The sequence below is a fragment of the Bos grunniens genome, chromosome 26 (genome assembly GCF_055505025.1).
Source record: "Bos grunniens cultivar Pamir isolate PY7600 chromosome 26, Bosgru_T2T1.0, whole genome shotgun sequence".
NCBI classification, from domain to species: Eukaryota; Metazoa; Chordata; class Mammalia; order Artiodactyla; family Bovidae; genus Bos; species Bos grunniens.
Genome location: NC_141190.1, coordinates 10,865,069 through 10,884,168, shown reverse-complemented (window position 1 = coordinate 10,884,168; position 19,100 = coordinate 10,865,069). Strand labels below are relative to the sequence as shown.

The 19,100-nt window shown below is 40.1% G+C and overlaps 1 protein-coding gene across 3 annotated transcripts in view; it reads left to right on the top strand.

The window, feature by feature from the left end:
• ANKRD22 (ankyrin repeat domain 22) overlaps positions 1-16,849 on the top strand; it is a 29,194-nt gene extending 12,345 nt beyond the window's left edge. The window contains exons 2-6 of one of the 3 annotated variants that reach the window (XM_086378443.1): positions 5,589-5,780; positions 7,778-7,885; positions 13,089-13,166; positions 16,357-16,455; positions 16,716-16,849. In XM_086378443.1, coding sequence (XP_086234569.1) covers positions 5,589-5,780; positions 7,778-7,885; positions 13,089-13,166; positions 16,357-16,455; positions 16,716-16,793 — 555 coding nt within the window. In that variant the 3' untranslated portion in view covers positions 16,794-16,849. The remainder of the gene's footprint in view (positions 1-5,588; positions 5,781-7,777; positions 7,886-13,088; positions 13,167-16,356; positions 16,456-16,715) is intronic. The other 2 variants (XM_086378444.1, XM_086378445.1) reach the window with 2 other exon arrangements.
• Positions 16,850-19,100: the final 2,251 nt, after the last annotated feature.

The window sequence follows — 19,100 nt, the reverse complement described above, 5'->3', positions numbered from 1 at the left end:
TGGCTCAGCTGGTAAAGAATCTGCCTGCAATGCAGGAGATCTGGGTTCAATCTCTGGGTTGGGAAGATTCCCTGGAGAAGGGAAAGGCTACCCATTCCAGTATTCTGGCCTGGAGAATTCTGTGGTCTGTACAGTCCATTGTGTTGCAAAGAATCAGATAGAGCTGAGTGACTTTCATACACATGGCAAAGAATCATAATAGGCCCTTTTATCTAAATTCTTCAGGTAGCTAGAAAGTGAAAGTGAAAGTGAAGTCGCTCAGTCGTGTCCGACCCTTTGCAACCCCATGGACTGTAGCCTATCAGGCTCCTCCATCCATGGGATTTTCCAGGCAAGAGTGCTGGAGTGGACTGCCATTTCCTTCTCCAGGGGATCTTCCTGACCCAGGAATTGAACCCAGGTCTCCCGCATTGCAGGCAGACACTTTACCATCTGAACCACCAGGGATGGGAGGTAAACAGAAAGACTTTCTGAGTCTTCAGTTTCTTAAAAATAACCAGCCTAAATTAATACTCATGCCAAACAGACACATTTTGGGGTATCAAATTTTGCTCCCCCACATCATTAACCCATTCATCTATTTAAACATAATTGCTATTTATTGAGTAATTATGTCTATATTTATTTATGATAAAAACATGTTAGCATAAAGCATGAAGGTCAAACCTCAGATTTTCTGGCAAAAAATTCAGCTAATATAAAGTTCTCTATATCTTGACTATCTTTTCTCCGTTGCTTTAAACCAAACTGTTCGCATTTCCTTAGCACCAAATTGTCATTCTCTTTCGTAAGGTTAATGCTTTGACTTCTGTTTTCTATCCCATCATTACTCTTTCAGTAATTATTTATCTGATAACCATCTCTGCTCCTCTTCACTGGCTCCTATGTTTTTAAAAAATAATTGTAAGGGTATAGTTTATACTAATTGAGGGTTTATTATGAGTCAGATCTGAGCCATGTGCTTTATCTATGTGGTCACACTTAACCCTTTTTGTAACCTAATAAAGAAGATGTGATTATTAAACGAAGACACAAACTGAACACAAATTGCTTAAGTTGTCCAAACAACACAGTTGTTAAATGGCAGAGCTGAAATCAGAGCCTAGAAACTCTGCCTCCAGTGCCTGTGTTTATAACCACTTGAAACCACCATCCTGTCTGTAAGGGGGGTAGAACTTTGGCCGGACCCTGCTGCTCCCCTCTGGGTACCCACTGGCTCCTGCTTAGCTTTCACTACCAAACTTACAACCCACTCCAGTATTCTTTTCTGGGAAATTCCACAGAGTGTGATCAGAGAGGAATTTGTGGCAAGTCTGGTGTGTGACTCAGTCCAACTCTCTGCGACCCCATGGACTGTAGCCTACCAGGCTCCTCTGTCCATGGGATTTTCTAGGCAATAGTACTGGAGTGGGGTGCCATTGCCTTCTCCAGGGGATCTTCCCGACCCAGGGATTGAACCCGGGTCTCCTGCATTGTAGACAGACGCTTTACCGTCTGAACCACCAGGGAAGTCCAAGCCTGTATGAAATTGATCTCTGAATGGTTATTAATGATCAGATCCAACAATCTTTTCTTGCACTTGACTTTCTTAATTCTATCTTCCTTCTTGAAACTTTTAAACCTTTTTTTTTTCTTTTTTTAGCAGATATTGCTAAATACAGAAACTGTGTGTCTAGGATATAAGAAGCCTAGGAATGATGGAAAAATAAGGTCAGGTTAATATTGTAAGCAATATTGCTCAAATGGGATTGAGAAAATATGCCAAAGCACTGGGCAACTCTTGCAGGAAAACTGTCCACTTGTCCTTTCCTCCTCATATTTAACTCTCAAAGAAATTTTGAGCAGCCCAAGTAGAGGGAGCTTTGTGTGGTGTCCTGTGTGAATTGTGGGTTCTTAAAATATTTGATCTGGAAAGCCAGATTACTACATGAAAAGCTCCACCTTTTTAAATATTGTCAACAAAAATTTTAGAAAAAGGAAAATTAACAATTCATATAGGATGTCTAACCAAGCCAGGAAGACACTTTACTTTTTAACAGAAAACTTAACTCTAGAGCCACCTGTTTTTAAGTTTTGGAGACCATCATTTCCTAAACGCTAGTCCGTGAGTAGTAGTGATCAGAGGCAGTTTCATAGGTCTATGGTTAAATTTTTAAAAAATGAAATGGGTTTTTCCATACAGCTTAATCTAGCTAATATGACAGACTGTTTTTTCCTTCTGATTACAGACTGATGTCTGTTGTCAGTGCTTTTATGACTCCGAACTGCCCCCTAGTGGAGATAGCATGTATAACAGCATGAAATTTTCTCATTTGCTTGTTCAAGTCATCCACCAAATCATTGTGTGACGTCTAAATAAAAGTTGAGAGTGAAAGGGTAGTCGCTCAGTCGTATTCGACACTTTGAGATCCTATTGACTGTATGTAGCCTCCAGGCTCCTCCGTCCTTGGGATTTTCCAGGCAAGAATATTGGAGTGTGTTGCCATTTCCTTCTCCAGGGGATCTTCCGGACCCAGGGATGGAACTCACGCCTCCTGAATTGCGGGCAGGCTCTTTACGGTCAGTTCAGTCGCTCAGTCGTGTCCGACTTTTTGCGACCCCATGAATTGCAGCACGCCAGGTCTCCCTGTCCATCACCAACTCCCGGAGTTCACTCAAACTCATGTCCATCGAGTCGGTGATGCCATCCAGCCATCTAATCCTCTGTCGTCCCCTTCTCCTCCTGCCCCCAGTCCCTCCCAGCATCAGGGTCTTTTCCAATGAGTCAACTCTTCGCATGAGGTGGCCAAAGTATTGGAGTTTCAGCTTTAGCATCAGTCTTTCCAAAGAACACCCAGGGCTGATCTCTGTCAGAATGGACTGGTTGGATCTCCTTGCAGTCCAAGGGACTCTCAAGAGTCTTCTCCAACACCACAGCTCAAAAGCATCAATTCTTTGGTGCTCAGCTTTCTTCACAGTCCAACTCTCACATCCATACATGACAGGTGGAAAAACCATAACCTTGACTAGACGGACCTTTGTTGGCAAAGTAATGTCTCTGCTTTTCAATATGCTATCTAGGTTGGTCATAATGTTCCTTCCAAGGAGTAAGCGTCTTTTAATTTCATGGCTGAAGTCACCATCTGCAGTGATTTTGGAGCCCCAAAAAATAAAGTCTGACACTGTTTCCACTGTTTCCCCATCTATTTGCCATGAAGTGATGGGACTGGATGCCATGATCTTCGTTTTCTGAATGCTGAGCTTTAAGCCAACTTTTCCACTCTCCTCTTTCACTTTCATCAAGAGGCTTTTGAGTTCCTCTTCACTTTCTGCCATAAGGGTGGTGTCATCTGTATATCTGAGGTTATTGATATTTCTCCCAGCAATCTTGATTCCAGCTTTTACTTCTTCCAGCCCAGAATTTCTCATGATGTACTCTGCATAGAAGTTAAATAAGCAGGGTGACAATATACAGCCTTAACGAACTCCTTTTCCTATTTGGAACCAGTCTGTTGTTCCATGTCCAGTTCTAACTCTTGCTTCCTGACCTGCATACAGATTTCTCAAGAGGCAGGTCAGGTGGTCTGGTATTCCCATCTCTTTCAGAATTTTCCACAGTTTATTGTGATCCACACAGTCAAAGGCTTTGGCATAGTCAATAAAGCAGAAATAGATGTTTTTCTGGAACTCTCTTGCTTTTTCCATGATCCAGCGGATGTTGGCAATTTGATCTCTGGTTCCTCTGCCTTTTCTAAAACCAGCTTGAACATCTGGAAGTTCACGGTTCATATATTGCTGAAGCCTGGCTTGGAGAATTTTGAGCATTACTTTGCTAGCGTGTGTGATGAGTGCAATTGTGCTGTAGTTTGAACATTCATAACAATTTAATTTTATAATTAAAAGAAGCTTTGCCTCATTTGCATTTGGGCCATGTCTTTTTCTGGCTTCTCTTGCAACCTCTCTGCCCACTATTTCTTTTCCTCTTGGCCGATACTACTGATTAATTTAATTAATACTTGTTTTAGTCACTAAATTATGTCCAGCTCTCCGCAACTCCATGGACTGCAGTCCACCAGGCTCCTCTGTCTATGGGATTCTCCATGTAAGAATACTGGAGTGGGTTGCCATTTCCTCCTCCAGGGGATCTTCTTGACCCAGGGATCGAACCTGTGTCTCTTATGTCTCCTGCATTGACACGCGGGTTCTTTACCACTAATGTCACCCGGGAAACCCAGAAGTGATAATAATAACTTCCATCAACTAAGTATGATTCATGTGCTAAGTATTTTTAGTGTTCTTTAAATACTGTCTAATTAAAATAAATCTGAAAATATTTAATGTTTTTCTACTCTGTTCCCAGTGCTGCCCAACACTGCATGAAACTGATCTCTGAATGGTCATTAATGATCAAATTCAGCAATCTTTTCTGGGGCTGTGGTGGTGAATGGAATTAAGTAGTCTCTATTCAAGTGGAATTTCTAGCCTGAGCTTCAGTGCTTCCCCTCAGTCACCGTGGCCTCAACACCTCCTGATTCACACTGGTGTGAAACACACAATTATAAGTAAGAAAAGAGGTATAATTATGCCAGTTGCTGTAAAGGAATGCTGCAGTCAGCAAAGACTTAGATAATATGAAAATAATTTATGACATGAAGGATAAGCTAGAAGTTAGCCAGGTAAGGAGAGAGGTGAAAAGTGTTTTGTTTAGCTTGTTTATTTTGTAGAAGGGGTAGTAAGGGCAGAGGCCCTGATGGGAAAATTAAACATGGGCTTCCCTGGTGACCCAGTGATAAAGAATCCATCTGCCAGTATAGGAGATGTGGGTTCGATCCCTGGGAAGACCCTCTGGTGAAGGAAATGGCAATCCACCCCAGTATTCTTGGCTGGGAAATCTCATGGACAGAAGAGCTTGGCAGGTTACAGTCCATGGGGTTGCAAAAGAGTCTGACATGACTTAGCGACTAAACAACAACAAATTGAAAAAAAGAGAGAAGTTCAGAGGGAGAGCAAAGAGGGAAAATTAGGCAAGATTAGGTAGGCTCAGAACCTCCCACTGTGTTTTGCAAAGTTCCTTATAATGCTTTATAAAATAAAAAGCATCTAATTGCAACTAATTATATAATTCATTATTTGTATATTATTTGTCTGAAATAGGTCTTTCCCACTGTGCAGAGCTCCTTGGTGGGGTGTGCTGGAAGGGAGCAGGTGGTCATATGTCTTTAACTCATTGTTTGGTGCTGCCCTGAACTCCTCCCATAGGCTGATTTCATTTTAAGTAAAATCCTGCTTTCCTGACAGACATTAATCCATGAACCCAACACATGATTTCCTTACTGAGTTGGTAATATCGTAGCCATTCTTTCACTCGCTGGTCTTGGATGAACATGCCTGTGTGCCAAGCAATTTAGGAAATCATAACAGGTTCCTTGTGTCCTTATGCTTGTCCTAGACTTAAGACTAGGCATAATGGAGACCCAAGATCTCATCTACAAAGCAGAGGACAAGTGTTCCAAAACACTGAATTTCAAGGTATCAGGTGATTTTTTTTTTTTTTGGCTGTAGTTTAATTATTCCTGTTTCAAAGCCTGCTTTTGTTTTCCTCTCCTCAGCCCATCTGCCAGGCGGCCTATCAGAATGACCTGGGTCAAGTGTGGCGGTGGGTGAGGGAAGACGGCAGCTATATCAACATCCAAGACGGCTTTAATGGAGACACCCCTTTGATCTGTGCTTGCAGGCGGGGGCACATGAGAATTGTTTCCTTCCTTCTGAGAAGGAATGCTGATGTGAATCTCAAAAACCAGGTGAGGCTGTGACCGCGGTGATGCCTTTCCCCTTGGCGCAGTGGAAGCAGTGGGCGTCATTTGCTTGTTGTTCGCAGTTCTTAATATAAACAAAATTTTTTTTGGCCTTACTTTAGAGAGACTGACACTTATTGAGGCCATGTTATTGGGCTAAAAAGCAAAATAAAGCCTAATTCCATGGGTAGGTATAGTTCCATGAGCAGGCGTATTTTGTTGGTTTTATAGCGATTATGTCCTTGCATTTATGGAAAAAACAAAACAAAACAGGAATGGTTCACTCATTTGTCTGCAAAGAGTATCTTCCTTTCTTTTCCTCCTTCTCCTCCTCCCCAGGCTTCTCTTTGCCCTTCTTCTTTCCCTGCTCAACTTCCTCACTATTACAAAAGTAATTGGCAAGAGTCCCTGGAAAACAAGTATTGACCTGGTGCTGCTATTTCATTAGTTAGACTTTTGTCTACTATGTCAATGTTCTGATCTCCAGAAGATTCTATAATTTGCCTATGGAATAAAAGAATTTCAGTAAGACATTTGCAAAGAATAAATATGAAGCTACCTGAAACCAGACAGGAGATGCCGTGAACATCCTTTCAGAACCTGATGGGAATGTCCAATTCTGGCATCACAGTAAAGCTGACATTTAAAGGACACTGAATAAATATTAAAAGTCACTCTTTGTAATAATTGTGAATGCCCAGTACCAACTCGAGTACATTCAATGGCAGAAAATAGCCCATAAGGCCCCACCTGCCCCTTCCAAGTCACTTCAAACTCCGCATTTGGAGTAATATATTATCAGAAAATGGATCACTGCTGGACTTTCTTATTTGTGCTTCCTATTCTCTGTGTTGTTGGGTTTAAAAGCAAGTCACGGCTGGGCTAACAGATAGGCAGTTTAGTGGAGTGTGACATGATTGCCCCAGCACCCAGCTGAGGAACCAGGTGGGTGGCCTTGTGGTGAGAGCGGGCAGCCAAGACAGATGTGTCTGGGTTCATGCCCTCTCAGGAGACTTGGTGGTTAGGAAGCTGAGAGAGGGAGATGTTTGTCAACACCAAGACGGGCTGAGGAGGCAGCTTAGCTCTGTTTGGCAGAGAACCTGAGCCAGCCTGCTCATGGAGATGATGGAAAGGACTTCAGTGGATACTTAAGTAGAGATTTTATGAGAAGTGGTATTTGGTCTGCAATTTAAAAAATATTTTTAATGTTTTTTAAAAAGGTTTAATCTGTTACATTTTCCCCTATTATTAATTCTTATACATTAATAATTTGAACTGATGCTTTCTCATTTCTTGGGTCTAGGAACTGCCTTCAGGAAGTTCTCCTAACCTAGGAGTTAGGAGTAAGCACTCCTAACCGGAGTCCTTAAAAACAAACAAACAAAAAGCTCTGGTGTGTACCATTGATGATTAAAGAGGGGTGGTGGTGGTAGCTTAGTTGCTAAGTCGTGTCTGACTCTTGTGATCCCATGGACTGTGGCTTGCCAGGCTTCTCTGTCCTTGGGGATTCTCCAGACAAGAATGCAAGAGTGGGTTGCCATGCCCTCCTCCAGGGAATCTTCCTGATCCTGACTCAGGGATCAAACCCAAGTCTCAAACCTGCACTTCCCGCATTGTAGTTGAATTCTTTATTGCTGAGCCACCAGGGAAGCCCAGATTAAGGACTAACTATAGATTTTCATACTAAATTCAGTCCTTTGTTTATATCTCAATGTATTTTTCCCCCAAACTGAGTGTGATAATCCATCTTTTGATAATTCGTAAAATGTACATTTTATTTACTGTCTTCTTCTGTGGCCCAACTTTTCCTTTCGACTGTACTGTGTTCAACATTCTGGTCAATGGAAAGCAGGGTTTACTCATTAGATGTACTCTTCAAAAAAGGGTGCCACGGGTATCACAAAAATAAAAATCACAGACTAAATTGTTTGATATTATAATTTAAAAATCTGACTTTTGAAAAAGTGTTTTATTAATAAAGGGTCCTTTTATGGATTTTTTAGAAACAGAGAACCTGCTTGCATTATGCCGTGAAGAAAAGATTTACCTTCTTTGATTATCTACTCATTATCCTCTTAATGCCTGTCCTGCTTATTGGGTATTTCCTCATGGTGAGTACAATACTCATGAGATAAGTGAGTAAGAGATCGTCAGCATGAGTCATTTTTGCTACACTGGTGAGATGTAAATAAATGGTAACAAAAATAAGCTCTTGGTTTGTATTCTATAAATCGCATTACCAACATATATGCAATACTATGATTGAAGTAAAGCAAGAAGAAAGGAACCCAGGTCAATCAGTCAATGATAAAATAATCTATGCAATGTTTATTCGGAAAAATAAATTAATTTTGATTACGAATCTTCTGAAGGAAAAGCAAAAATTCTAAATATTAAAAAAATCCCCTCCCTACTGTTTATTTTCTCTCTCTCTCTCTCTCTTTTTTTTTTTATAAGGAGAGTGTAAGTCTGTACATGTCTTTCTGAGTTTCTGACTTTTAGGACCCACCCTGGTGTGAATTAAAAAACAGATCCCAGGAGATATGCACCAGAAGCTGAAAAACATAAGAGATCTTTACGGAGAATTTGAAGCCCACCTTTCCCCTTGGTAGATTTATTCATGCTTGCAGGAATCTTTGGAGTGCAGTAATCTGCTTGCATAAAGAAAGATGCAGTTGGTATATGAATATAGTCATATTATGAATAGAAAATTAAGCTTGAGTTTTTTTTCCCCAAATAGAGTGACAGGTTTGCACTGACTCATTCAGTTTTTCCCATCTGGTTCTTCTTTTGGCAAGCTCCACGTTTGAGAGATGACTCAACATATATGCAATTTATTTCAGTTAAGTGACCAACTCCCTTCCCTTCTGGCTAATAGACTATAGGTGTTAGTTATTCTTGTCAACATAAGCTCCAGAACAAACTCTGCCACTAGGCAATGTGATTATCTCCTTGAGTAATTAAATGTTATAAATTTTGAAGAACTATAATTAAATTGGCAACATTGATTCTGAGGCTTGGATTTATGAGAGAGAGGGAAAACTATAATTCACTGACAAACATATAATCTGTTTATACTCTCAAAAAGTTCTTAAAAATGTATATTTAGTCCACAGCATTTGAATGTTTGTAGTTTTGGTGTGTGTGTGTGGGGGGGGGGCGGAATCTGCCTTCACTTCCAAGCCTTTTTAGAGATTTTGAGGAAAAAGTCTCAACCATGATTGGTCAGGCTGTTTCAGAATTTGTTGACACACAAACTTGCTCTCTAAAACAGTACAGTGTTTAAAGCTGGAGCCTGGGCAAAAAAGATGAATTACAGTGAATGAGTCAACTCTGTACATGTATTATATTAATTCATGGGAACTGAAGTTGTAGATATAATGGTCATCTGAGTTAAATTCACCCATTCCAGTCCATTTCAGTTCACCGATTCCTAGAATGTCGACGTTCACTCTTGCCATCTCCTGTTTGACCACTTCCAATTTGCCTTGATTCATGGACCTTACATTTCAGGTTCCTGTGCAATATTGCTCTTTGCAGCATCGGACCTTGTTTCTATTACCAGTCACATCCACAACTGGATATTGTGTTTGCTTTGGCTCCATCCTTTCATTCTTTCTGGAGTTATTTCTTCACTGATCTCCAGTAGCATATTGGACACCTACCAACCTGGGGAGTTCCCCTTTCAGTATCCTATCATTTTGCCTTTTCATACTGTTCATGGGGTTCTCAAGGCAAGAAAACTGCAGTGGTTTGCCATTCCCTTCTCCAGTGGACCACATTCTGTCAGAGCTCTCCACCATGACTCTCCTGTCTTGGGTGGCCCACATGGCATGGCTTAGTTTCATTGAGTTAGACAAGGCTGTGGTCCATGTGATCAGATTGGCTAGTTTTCTGTGATTATGGTTTCAGTACGTCTGCCCTCTGATGCATATTGAAAAGCAGAGATATTACTTTGCTAACAAAGGTCCTTCTAGTCAAGGCTATGGTTTTTCCAGTGGTCATGTTGGGATGTGAGAGTTGGACTGTGAAGAAAGCTGAGCGCTGAAGAATTGATCTTTTGAACTGTGGTGTTGGAGAAGACTCTTGAGAGTCCCTTGGACTGCAAGGAGATCCAACCAGTCCATCCTAAAGGAGATCAGTCCTGGGTGTTCATTGGAAGGACTGATGCTGAAGCTGAAACTCCAATACTTTGGCTACCTCATACGAAGAGTTGATTCATTGGAAAAGACCCTGAAGCTGGGAGGGATTGGGGGCAGGGGGAGAAGGGGACTACAGAGGATGAGATGGCTGGATGGCATCACTGACTCGATGGACATGAGTTTGAGTGAACTCCGGGAGTTGGTGATGGACAGGGAGACCTGGCGTGCTGCAATTCATGGGGTCGCAAAGAATTGGACATGACTGAGCGACTGAACTGAAGTTGTAAATTTGTGATGCATAAGGAATAAATGACATGAGAGGAAATAATCTGGGAAGGGATCAGAAAGGACTGTGTTACATCAGAGGACAGGAGGAGAAAGGCAGATATTGAGGTGGGAGGGAACGGCAAAGAGAAGACAGCTGGATCAGATCAGATCAGATCAGTCCAGTGTTTCTCATGATGTACTCTGCATACAAGTTAAATAAACAGGGTGACAATATACAGCCTTGATGTACTCCTTTTCCTATTTGGAACCAGTCTGTTGTTCCATGTCCAGTTCTAACTGTTGCTTTCTGACCTGCATACAGATTTCTCAAGAGGCAGGTCAGCTGGTCTGGTATTCCCATCTCTTTCAGAATTTTCCACAGTTTATTATGATCCACACAGTCAAAGGCTTTGGCATAGTCAATAAAGCAGAAATAGATGTTTTTCTGGAACTCTCTTGCTTTTTCCATGATCCAGCGGATGTTGGCAATTTGATCTCTGGTTCCTCTGCCTTTTCTAAAACCAGCTTGAACATCAGGAAGTTCACGGTTCACATATTGCTGAAGCCTGGCTTGGAGAATTTTGAGCATTACTTTACTCCTGTGTGAGATGAGTGCAATTGTGCGGTAGTTTGAGCACTCTTTGGCATTGCCTTTCTTTGGGATTGGAATGAAAACTGACCTCTTCCAGTCCTGTGGCCACTGCCGAGTTTTCCAAATTTGCTGGCATATTGAGTGCAGCATTTTCACAGCATCATCTTTCAGGATTTGGAATAGCTCAACTGGAATTCCATCACCTCCACTAGCTTTGTTCATAGTGATGCTTTCTAAGGCCCACTTGACTTCACATTCCGGGATGTCTGGCTCTAGGTCAGTGATCACACCATCATGATTATCTGGGTCGTGAAGATCTTTTTTGTACAGTTCTTCTGTGTATTCTTGCCATCTCTTCTTAATATCTTCTGTTTCTGTTAGGTCCATACCATTTCTGTCCTTTATCGAGCTCATCTTTGCATGAAATGTTCCTTTGGTATCTGATTTTCTTGAAGAGATCCCTAGTCTTTCCCATTCTGTTGTTTTCCTCTATTTCTTTGCATTGATCGTTGAAGAAGGCTTTCTTATCTCTTCTTGCTATTCTTTGGAACTCTGAATTCAGATGTTTATATCTTTCCTTTTCTCCTTTGCTTTTCACTTCTCTTCTTTTCACAGCTATTTGTAAGCCCTCCCCAGACAGCCATTTTGCTTTTTTGCATTTCTTTTCCACAGGAATGGTCTTGATCCCTGTCTTCTGTACAATGTCATGAACCTCATTCCATAGTTCATCAGGCACTCTATCGATCAGATCTAGGCCCTTACATCTATTTCTCACTTCCACTGTATAATCATAAGGGATTTGATTTAGGTCATACCTGAATGGTCTAGTGGTTTTCCCTACTTTCTTCAATTTAAGTCTGAATTTGGCAATAAGGAGTTCATGGTCTGAGCCACAGTCAGCTCTAAGGAGCTTCCTAAATGATAAAGGTGCTTAACTCCAGGACATACCCACTTGAATAGGGACAGCCATGCTCCCTACACAGTGGAATGGTGGGGGATGCTCAAAGTGTCCTGTGATCAGAATCTCAGAGGACTAGGCAGAAAAAGTGGATTTCCGAGGACCCTAGTTAATTTCATTCATGTTTTCAATCATTCACCACATACTTATTTTTTTTTATTTTATTTTTAAACTTTACAAATTGTATTAGTTTTGCCAAATATCAAAATGAATCCACCACAGGTATACATGTGTTCCCCATCCTGAACTCTTTATGTGCCAGACACTGTGCTGGGTATTAGGAATACAATGATGCACCAAACAGGTTTGGTCCTTGTCCTCATGAGAGTTAGATGGTAGTGAAGAATGAGTCACTCAATCAAACAGTGAAAGAAACTTACGAAATTCTCGTGAGGTAGTTGGTACACAGAGGTGGTCAATGGAGAGGGATGTTGCCTGGACAGGTAGGTCAGAAAAAGCCTGCTGGAGGAAGAGGGGCATAGGGTGAGATATTTACCAGGCAAAGAAGAAAGAGAGGAAGCTTCTAGGCAGAAGAAACATTCAGTGCAACTCTTCTATGGCACAGGGCAGCCTGTGGGGATGAAAGACTGCTGCTGCTGCTGCTGCTGCTAAGTCGCTGCAGTCGTGTCCGACTCTGTGCGACCCCATAGACGGCAGCCCATCAGGCTGCCCCGTCCCTGGTATTCTCCAGGCAAGAACACTGGAGTGGGTTGCCATTTCCTTCTCCAGTGCATGAAAGTGAAAAGTGAAAGTGAAGTCGCTCAGTCATGTCTGACTCTTAGCGACCCCATGGACTGCAGCCTACTAGACTCCTCTGTCCTTGGGATTTTCCAGGCAAGAGTACTGGAGTGGGGTGCCATTGCCTTCTCTGGATGAAAGACTAACAGAGGCCAATGTGGCTGGAGCAAGGTGAGCCAGGGGGTGTGGCTGAGATGGCTGAGGCCATAAGCGGAGGGTGGAATATATGGGGATTGCCACAGGCTGAAGATTTTGCTTTTGTCCCCAGAGCGACGGGATGTTATAGAAAGGTTTTGAGTGAGGAAAGGAAAGACAGGTCACTGGACTCCAGCCTCAGTAGCATTTGGCAGGTCTGGGATGGCGCCCTAGATTTTGCATTTCTAGGTCCCCAGATGCTGATGCTGCTACTCCAGGATTACACTCTGACAACTATGGCTTTCCCTAGTTGTTATGGGAGGGCAGTGGGTGGGGTGGGGAGAATTTAAGAATGATTCATAGATGCAGGGGGATGTTGGGATTAAAATAAAGCCTATTGATGGGAATATTCCAGATATAAGATGGAGACAATGTTTGTAAATAACCCTCTCTTGTTCTTCTTGTGCTTGCTGTTGTAACAGGTGTCAAAGACGAAGCAGAATGAGGCTCTTGTACGAATGCTGCTTAATGCTGGTGTTGACGTTAATGCCATAGACTGTGTAAGCTTACATTTTTAGTCACTTTGAAATAACATTCAAAATGGTATTTATGGGTAGTATACTTGTCTCAGAAGAGTCAGACATGACTTAGCAACTGAACAACAATACTTGTCATCTATAAAGTTGCTTGTTTTTTATTTTGTGAAACACTTGAACAGTTAGTTGCTCCTTCCTCCTTTCTTGCCTTTCTTCTTCCCTCCCTCCTTTGCCTCACTCCCTCCTGCCCTCTTTTTTCTTCTTCATTTTTACTATGTCAGGCAACCTTGAGATTGCCACTGATCTCATGGGATTAATACTTTTATTGAATATAGGACATTTTTAAGAGAACTGCTCCACCAGTAGTGGGAAGGTAATAAAAATGGAGGCTCTGATTACAAAAGTGCATTCTCAGTAGTTAAGCTGGAACCCCAATGCCTGTGCGTAAACCTTGCCGGTTGTTACATATGCGAGTTGTGGCAAGTTTTAAACTTACCTGACTCTTGGGTTTCCTTATCTGTAAGATGGGGACATCACTAGTTCCTACAAGGCTCATCATGTGATGCACTGAGCAGAGTAACTGGCACACAGTAAGTGCTCAATGAATCCTAACAGCTGTTGCAGCCAAAACCCCAACCCACTGGTGAGAAGGTCCCCAACTGCAAACCAAGGAAAAATAAGGGCAAAGGTCAAAGAGAAATCCAAATGACAGTAAAAACAGTGATAACAGAAGCAGTGTAAGCTACTTTCTTCTTGTTTAAATATAAGATTTTGTTTTCACCTTTTGCTCCATACCCGTGTACTCATCTTCTCTTACATGATAATATAGGGATCAGAAGTTTACTGGCATGAAATTTTGCTTATATTAGTAAAATGAAACTTTGATTCCCAGTTCTTTATTGAAAGGGCACGCAAGTTGAAATTTGATCCTAAGAAAACCAATATTCTTAGGTTTTCTTTACGATCCATGCTGTGTACATCCATGCTGTGTATTTTATGCTGTGTACATCTGTGTGTGTGCATGTTTATTACCATTTTTGTGTGATGAAAAAATGTCCCTACCCATGTTTGCATTATTGTAATTTTAGTTTTGGTTATATCGGTATTGTTTAAATGGAGGTAACACACTCTGTGTGTGTGTGAGAGAGAAAGAGACAGAGACAGAGAGAGAGAGAGAGAGAGAGAGAGAGACAGAGAGAGAGATACAGGAGGAGAATGCCCAAGAGAATACATTTGTGAAATTAATGTTTTCCCTTTTATTTAGGGTAGAATTTTTGGATTAATTTGGATAGACTGTGCATCATCATTTTCTTAGATAACTTTAAAATGTATTAAGTAAGATATTTAAAAAACCTAAAAGGTTTGTTGCAGGTATTGCTTGGTTTTCTTATTTAAATTCAAAAGGTATATTTATTTATTTTTTCTTTTTTTTTAATAGTTTTTGCTTTAAGTATTGTCTAGCCATTTGTGGTTAGAGACTGTATGTTTAAATGGAGGTAACACACTCTGTGTGTGTGTGTGTGTGTGTGTGTGTGTGTGAGAGAGAGAGAGAGAGAGAGAGAGAGACAGAGAGAGAGAGATACAGGAGGAGAATGCCCAAGAGAATACATTTGTGAAATTAATGTTTTCCCTTTTATTTAAGGTAGAATTTTTTGGATTAATTTAGATAGACTGTGCATCATCATTTTCTTAGATAACTTTAAAATGTATTAAGTAAGATGTTTAAAAAACCTAAAAGGTTTGTTGCAGGTATTGCTTGGTCTTCTTATTTAAATTCAAAAGTTGTATTTCTTTTTTTCTCTTTTTTTAATAGTGTTTGCTTTAAGTATTGTCTAACCATTTGTGGTTACAGACTGTATTGGATGACTTCTGATGTCTTGTCTAATTCACGATTCTGCTTATTTAGTGTTATTTGTACAACTAAAATATGTAAAACACGTGTAATGTCTTGAAAGATCATTTCATCCAGAGCTTCTTAGTTTCTAACTTAGTAGTTGATGATTTTCAACTTGCTACACCAAGGATGCATATAAATGAGTCAACAGAGAATGTATCTATTTTAAAAAATGTGTTCGTAATAATAATTGCAAACTTAATTTCCCTTAAAAAAGGTTTACAACTTTGCCTATGACTGAAATTTCCCTAGGACATTTTTCTCACTATCTATGCCTCTCTCCATCTCTGATAGAAAAATCACATTTCTGCATACACACAAGCACATACATGCAGACACACTCTTTCCCCACTATTTTTCAAAAACCATCTAAATATTAAGGTCCATTTTCCAAATCTAAATAATGTAGTATATTGCATTTTTAGGTAATTAGATCCTATTTATTTCACATGGAAAAACTCAGATCCAGATCTTCATTTAACATGTTATCATTTAATAAAAAATAAGTGTTTGCAGCATTATTTCCTATGATCTTAGAGGAATTTCTGGGGAATAAGATCCAGAGTCAATTTTATTAGTCTTGACAGTCACGCATACTATTTCTTCACTTCTTGAATATTATTATTCAAAATCATAGTTATTTGGCTGCTTTTTAAAAGACAAAATTTGGGGCATGAATATCTCAGCTATAAATTTCCTTTGACTGTCAGTTAGTGTTTTAAATTAGACCCACGCAGCAGCAGCAGCAGTAGATCTGCTATTGTATAGCATAATATAAGCTATAATATAATATAATAATATAAGCTTATAACATAATATAAGCTACAACAAAGCAAGGATGAGCAATGACCATGTGGACCAGCACTGATCTCGTAGGTATGCTATAACATCTGAGCACCAGCAACCTTCTTCAGACTGGAGGCATTTTGATTATGAACCATAAAGGATGATATTTGTAAAAACTTGTGAACTCTTTAAGAGAAAAGATGGTAACATAATCAAGGTGGTGATTGTCCAGAATTGTAGAAAGAAACCCTGGGATAGTTCAGCATCAGCCTTTTATAAGCGGAATTTGTTTAGTCTGCAACAGAAAACAAGAAGGGACGATATGGATGACTTACAGGATGTTGATAATATACACACTGAGGCAGAACAGGCTTTTTGAGCACAAGAAATGCAATTGCACATGGATGGTTTGCAGACTGTTGGTTTGGCTTAGCTGTGTAAGACAAAATATGAAAAGTACTTGCTGAAGAAGCCACACGTACGGTGTGTAAGGTTCTGATGGAGCCGTTGTATTGTTGGTCTTTTGTGTTTCAGTATGGCTGCACTGCACTACACTATGCCTGTGAAATGAAAAACCAAACGCTCATTCCTCTGCTCCTTGAAGCCCGTGCAAACCCCATGATAAAGAATAAGGTAAGGATCTGTGGACCACGGTCTGAGGTCCTTCCAGCAGCATCACCTTCTAACGTTGGCCTTGTGTTGACATAAATAAATTGCCCCTGAAGTTGTTAATAGCAAATTATTAAGGAATCAAGTTATCCCATTAAAGTTAGAACCCAGTGACATTCAAAGCCCTTGCCAAGCCTGAGTCAATCACACTAAACTATTTACTAGATCCTTTGCATTGACATTTGACTTTCTTGGCGATAACTACAGTTTCTTTTTCTTCTCAGGATGGTGAGACTTCCCTGGATATTGCACAGAGATTAAAATTTTCCCAGATTGAATTAATGCTAAGGAAAGCATCATAATCTTTGTGATCTCATATGAAGAAGTAGTAAAAGGCCTGGATTGTGTCTCAATCTTGGATTATGGGTCTGCAGACCATTCACTCTGGGGACACCCATGGTACGGGGATAAGGTTGGTTGCCATGGGTAACATTTTCGAAGAGCTTTGTATTTCCAATGTTTTTTGCTCAGTGGAGTTCATTGTGGTCACAATCCTTCTGGGGGAGACACTAAAGATGTTGGACTCTCCACATCAGTCAAAAAAAGGTGATGTTTCAAAGTCAATCTCTCCTGAAGGAAAGGATCAGTGTTCTGTCTTTTCAGTTGCACTGCTCTTATAAAGAGGCTGTCCCGTCCATATCCTGCCCCAAAAGACAAACCGTTCCTCTGAGGCTCCTTTGAGTAATAAGACGAAGAATCAAGCAGATATATTCGTACAGAATGGTATATGTATGTGTGTAGGTTTAGAGATTAATATGTAAATATTCCATCTTCAACAAAATCATGTATCAGTTGTCAACAACAAATATTGGCAAATGCTTCAAGTCAGGTTTTTTTTTTCCCTTACAAAGAGCCACTGTATCAGCATCTCGAGATGTTTTGCTATCAGTTTACAAATTAGAGCCGTCTTGATTTCAAACATGATTATATGACTATCAAGTTGTTTGTTCAAAAATATTTTTATGATTCTCTTGTGAATGCAGGGCAGTTACTAATCTTGTTAGTGCATTTTTTATTGATAAAATTAAAATATTGTAAATTATTTGAATAAATAATTCTTTACAAGAAAGAACTACGTGATGAGGTGGCGTCTGGATTAAACTTCTAGAGGAGAGAGAGTGAACATTGAAAGATCTGTCTCAAGTTCTTTGTCTGTTCTGAGACAGAACAGAAATAAGCATATTTAAAAATGATTGAATTTTTACAAAGCAAGACTGCATCTTGATTATTTTTAGCCATGGACTACACAGTATGTAGTAACAAATGCAGTCTAAGAATGAAAGATTTACCATCTCCAAACAGAACAAAGGTCTAATAAAAAAATAAAATCCAGGAAAATTCATTGAACTCTGCACAGTACCTTAAGCACATACTTTTTGAGGGAAGTAGTTGTGTGTAGATATAGATTCTGAAGACCTTAAATGTCTCTTACTACATTATCTAAGATCCATTCACGTTGAACTGAGTTATAAGGTGACTCTGAAGATTAAAAAAAAAAAAAAAGTGAAACTTCCAACAAATTGCCAGTATGCCTTCAGTTTGGTGTCAGTGTTCTGCAAAATCACCATACCATGTAATTCATAACTGTTGTCTTTGTGTGAAAATTGAACAATTTTCTAAAGAAATAAATCCAGATTTATAAACAAGTTACTTTGCCAACAAAGGTCTGTCTAGTCAAGGCTATGGTTTTTCCAGTGATCATGTATGGATGTGAGAGTTGGACTATAAAGAAAGCTGAGTGCAGAAGAATTGATGCTTTTGAACTGTGGTGTTGGAGAAAACTCTTGAGAGTCCCTTGAACTGCAAGGAGATCCAACAAGTCCATCCTAAAGGAAATCAGTCCTGAATATTCATTGGAAGGACTGATGTTGAAGGTGAAACTCCTACTTTGGCCACCTCATGTGAAGAATTGACTCACTTGAAAAGACTCTGATGCTGGGAAAGATTGAGGGCAGGAGGAGAAGGGGACAACAGAGGATGAGATGGTTGGATGGCATCATTGACTCAATGGACGTGAGTTTGAGTAAACTCCAGGAATTGGCAATGGACAGGGAAGCCTGGTGTGCTGCAGTCCATGCGGTCACAAAGAATCGGACACGAATGAGCAACTGAACTGAACTGAACTGGGTATGATTGTCTAATAACAGTACCTTTGTTAAGATCAAAGCACAATGTTGTATTATGTTCATGATATTTTTAAAACTTTATTCCTGGTGTTTAATTTTTGAAGGCAGAAAACTGGGCTAGACATTTGTAGCCAGTAGGTCTCCTAGCAACAACCTGTAAATTATCAAAGAAGCTTGAGCTAGAACCTAGGTACTGAAATACACACACATGCTTTATTGGAAAAACTCATAAATATCCTAGAAGATATCTTCTTTGACTCTCAGCTATGAATCTTGGCCTTTTCATCTATACTGTACATTGATTTTTCTTTTTTGGTTAAAGCAACTTGGCTTCCTGAAATAGTGTTATGTCTCTGTAGCAATAAGGTAAAAACATCTAGCTTATTTTTTCAAATTCAGCAACCATCTGGAGATTCAAGACCTCTGACTCCAATTCATAATTTTACTTTATTGCTCCAAAAATATGGCTCATAGACAAGAATA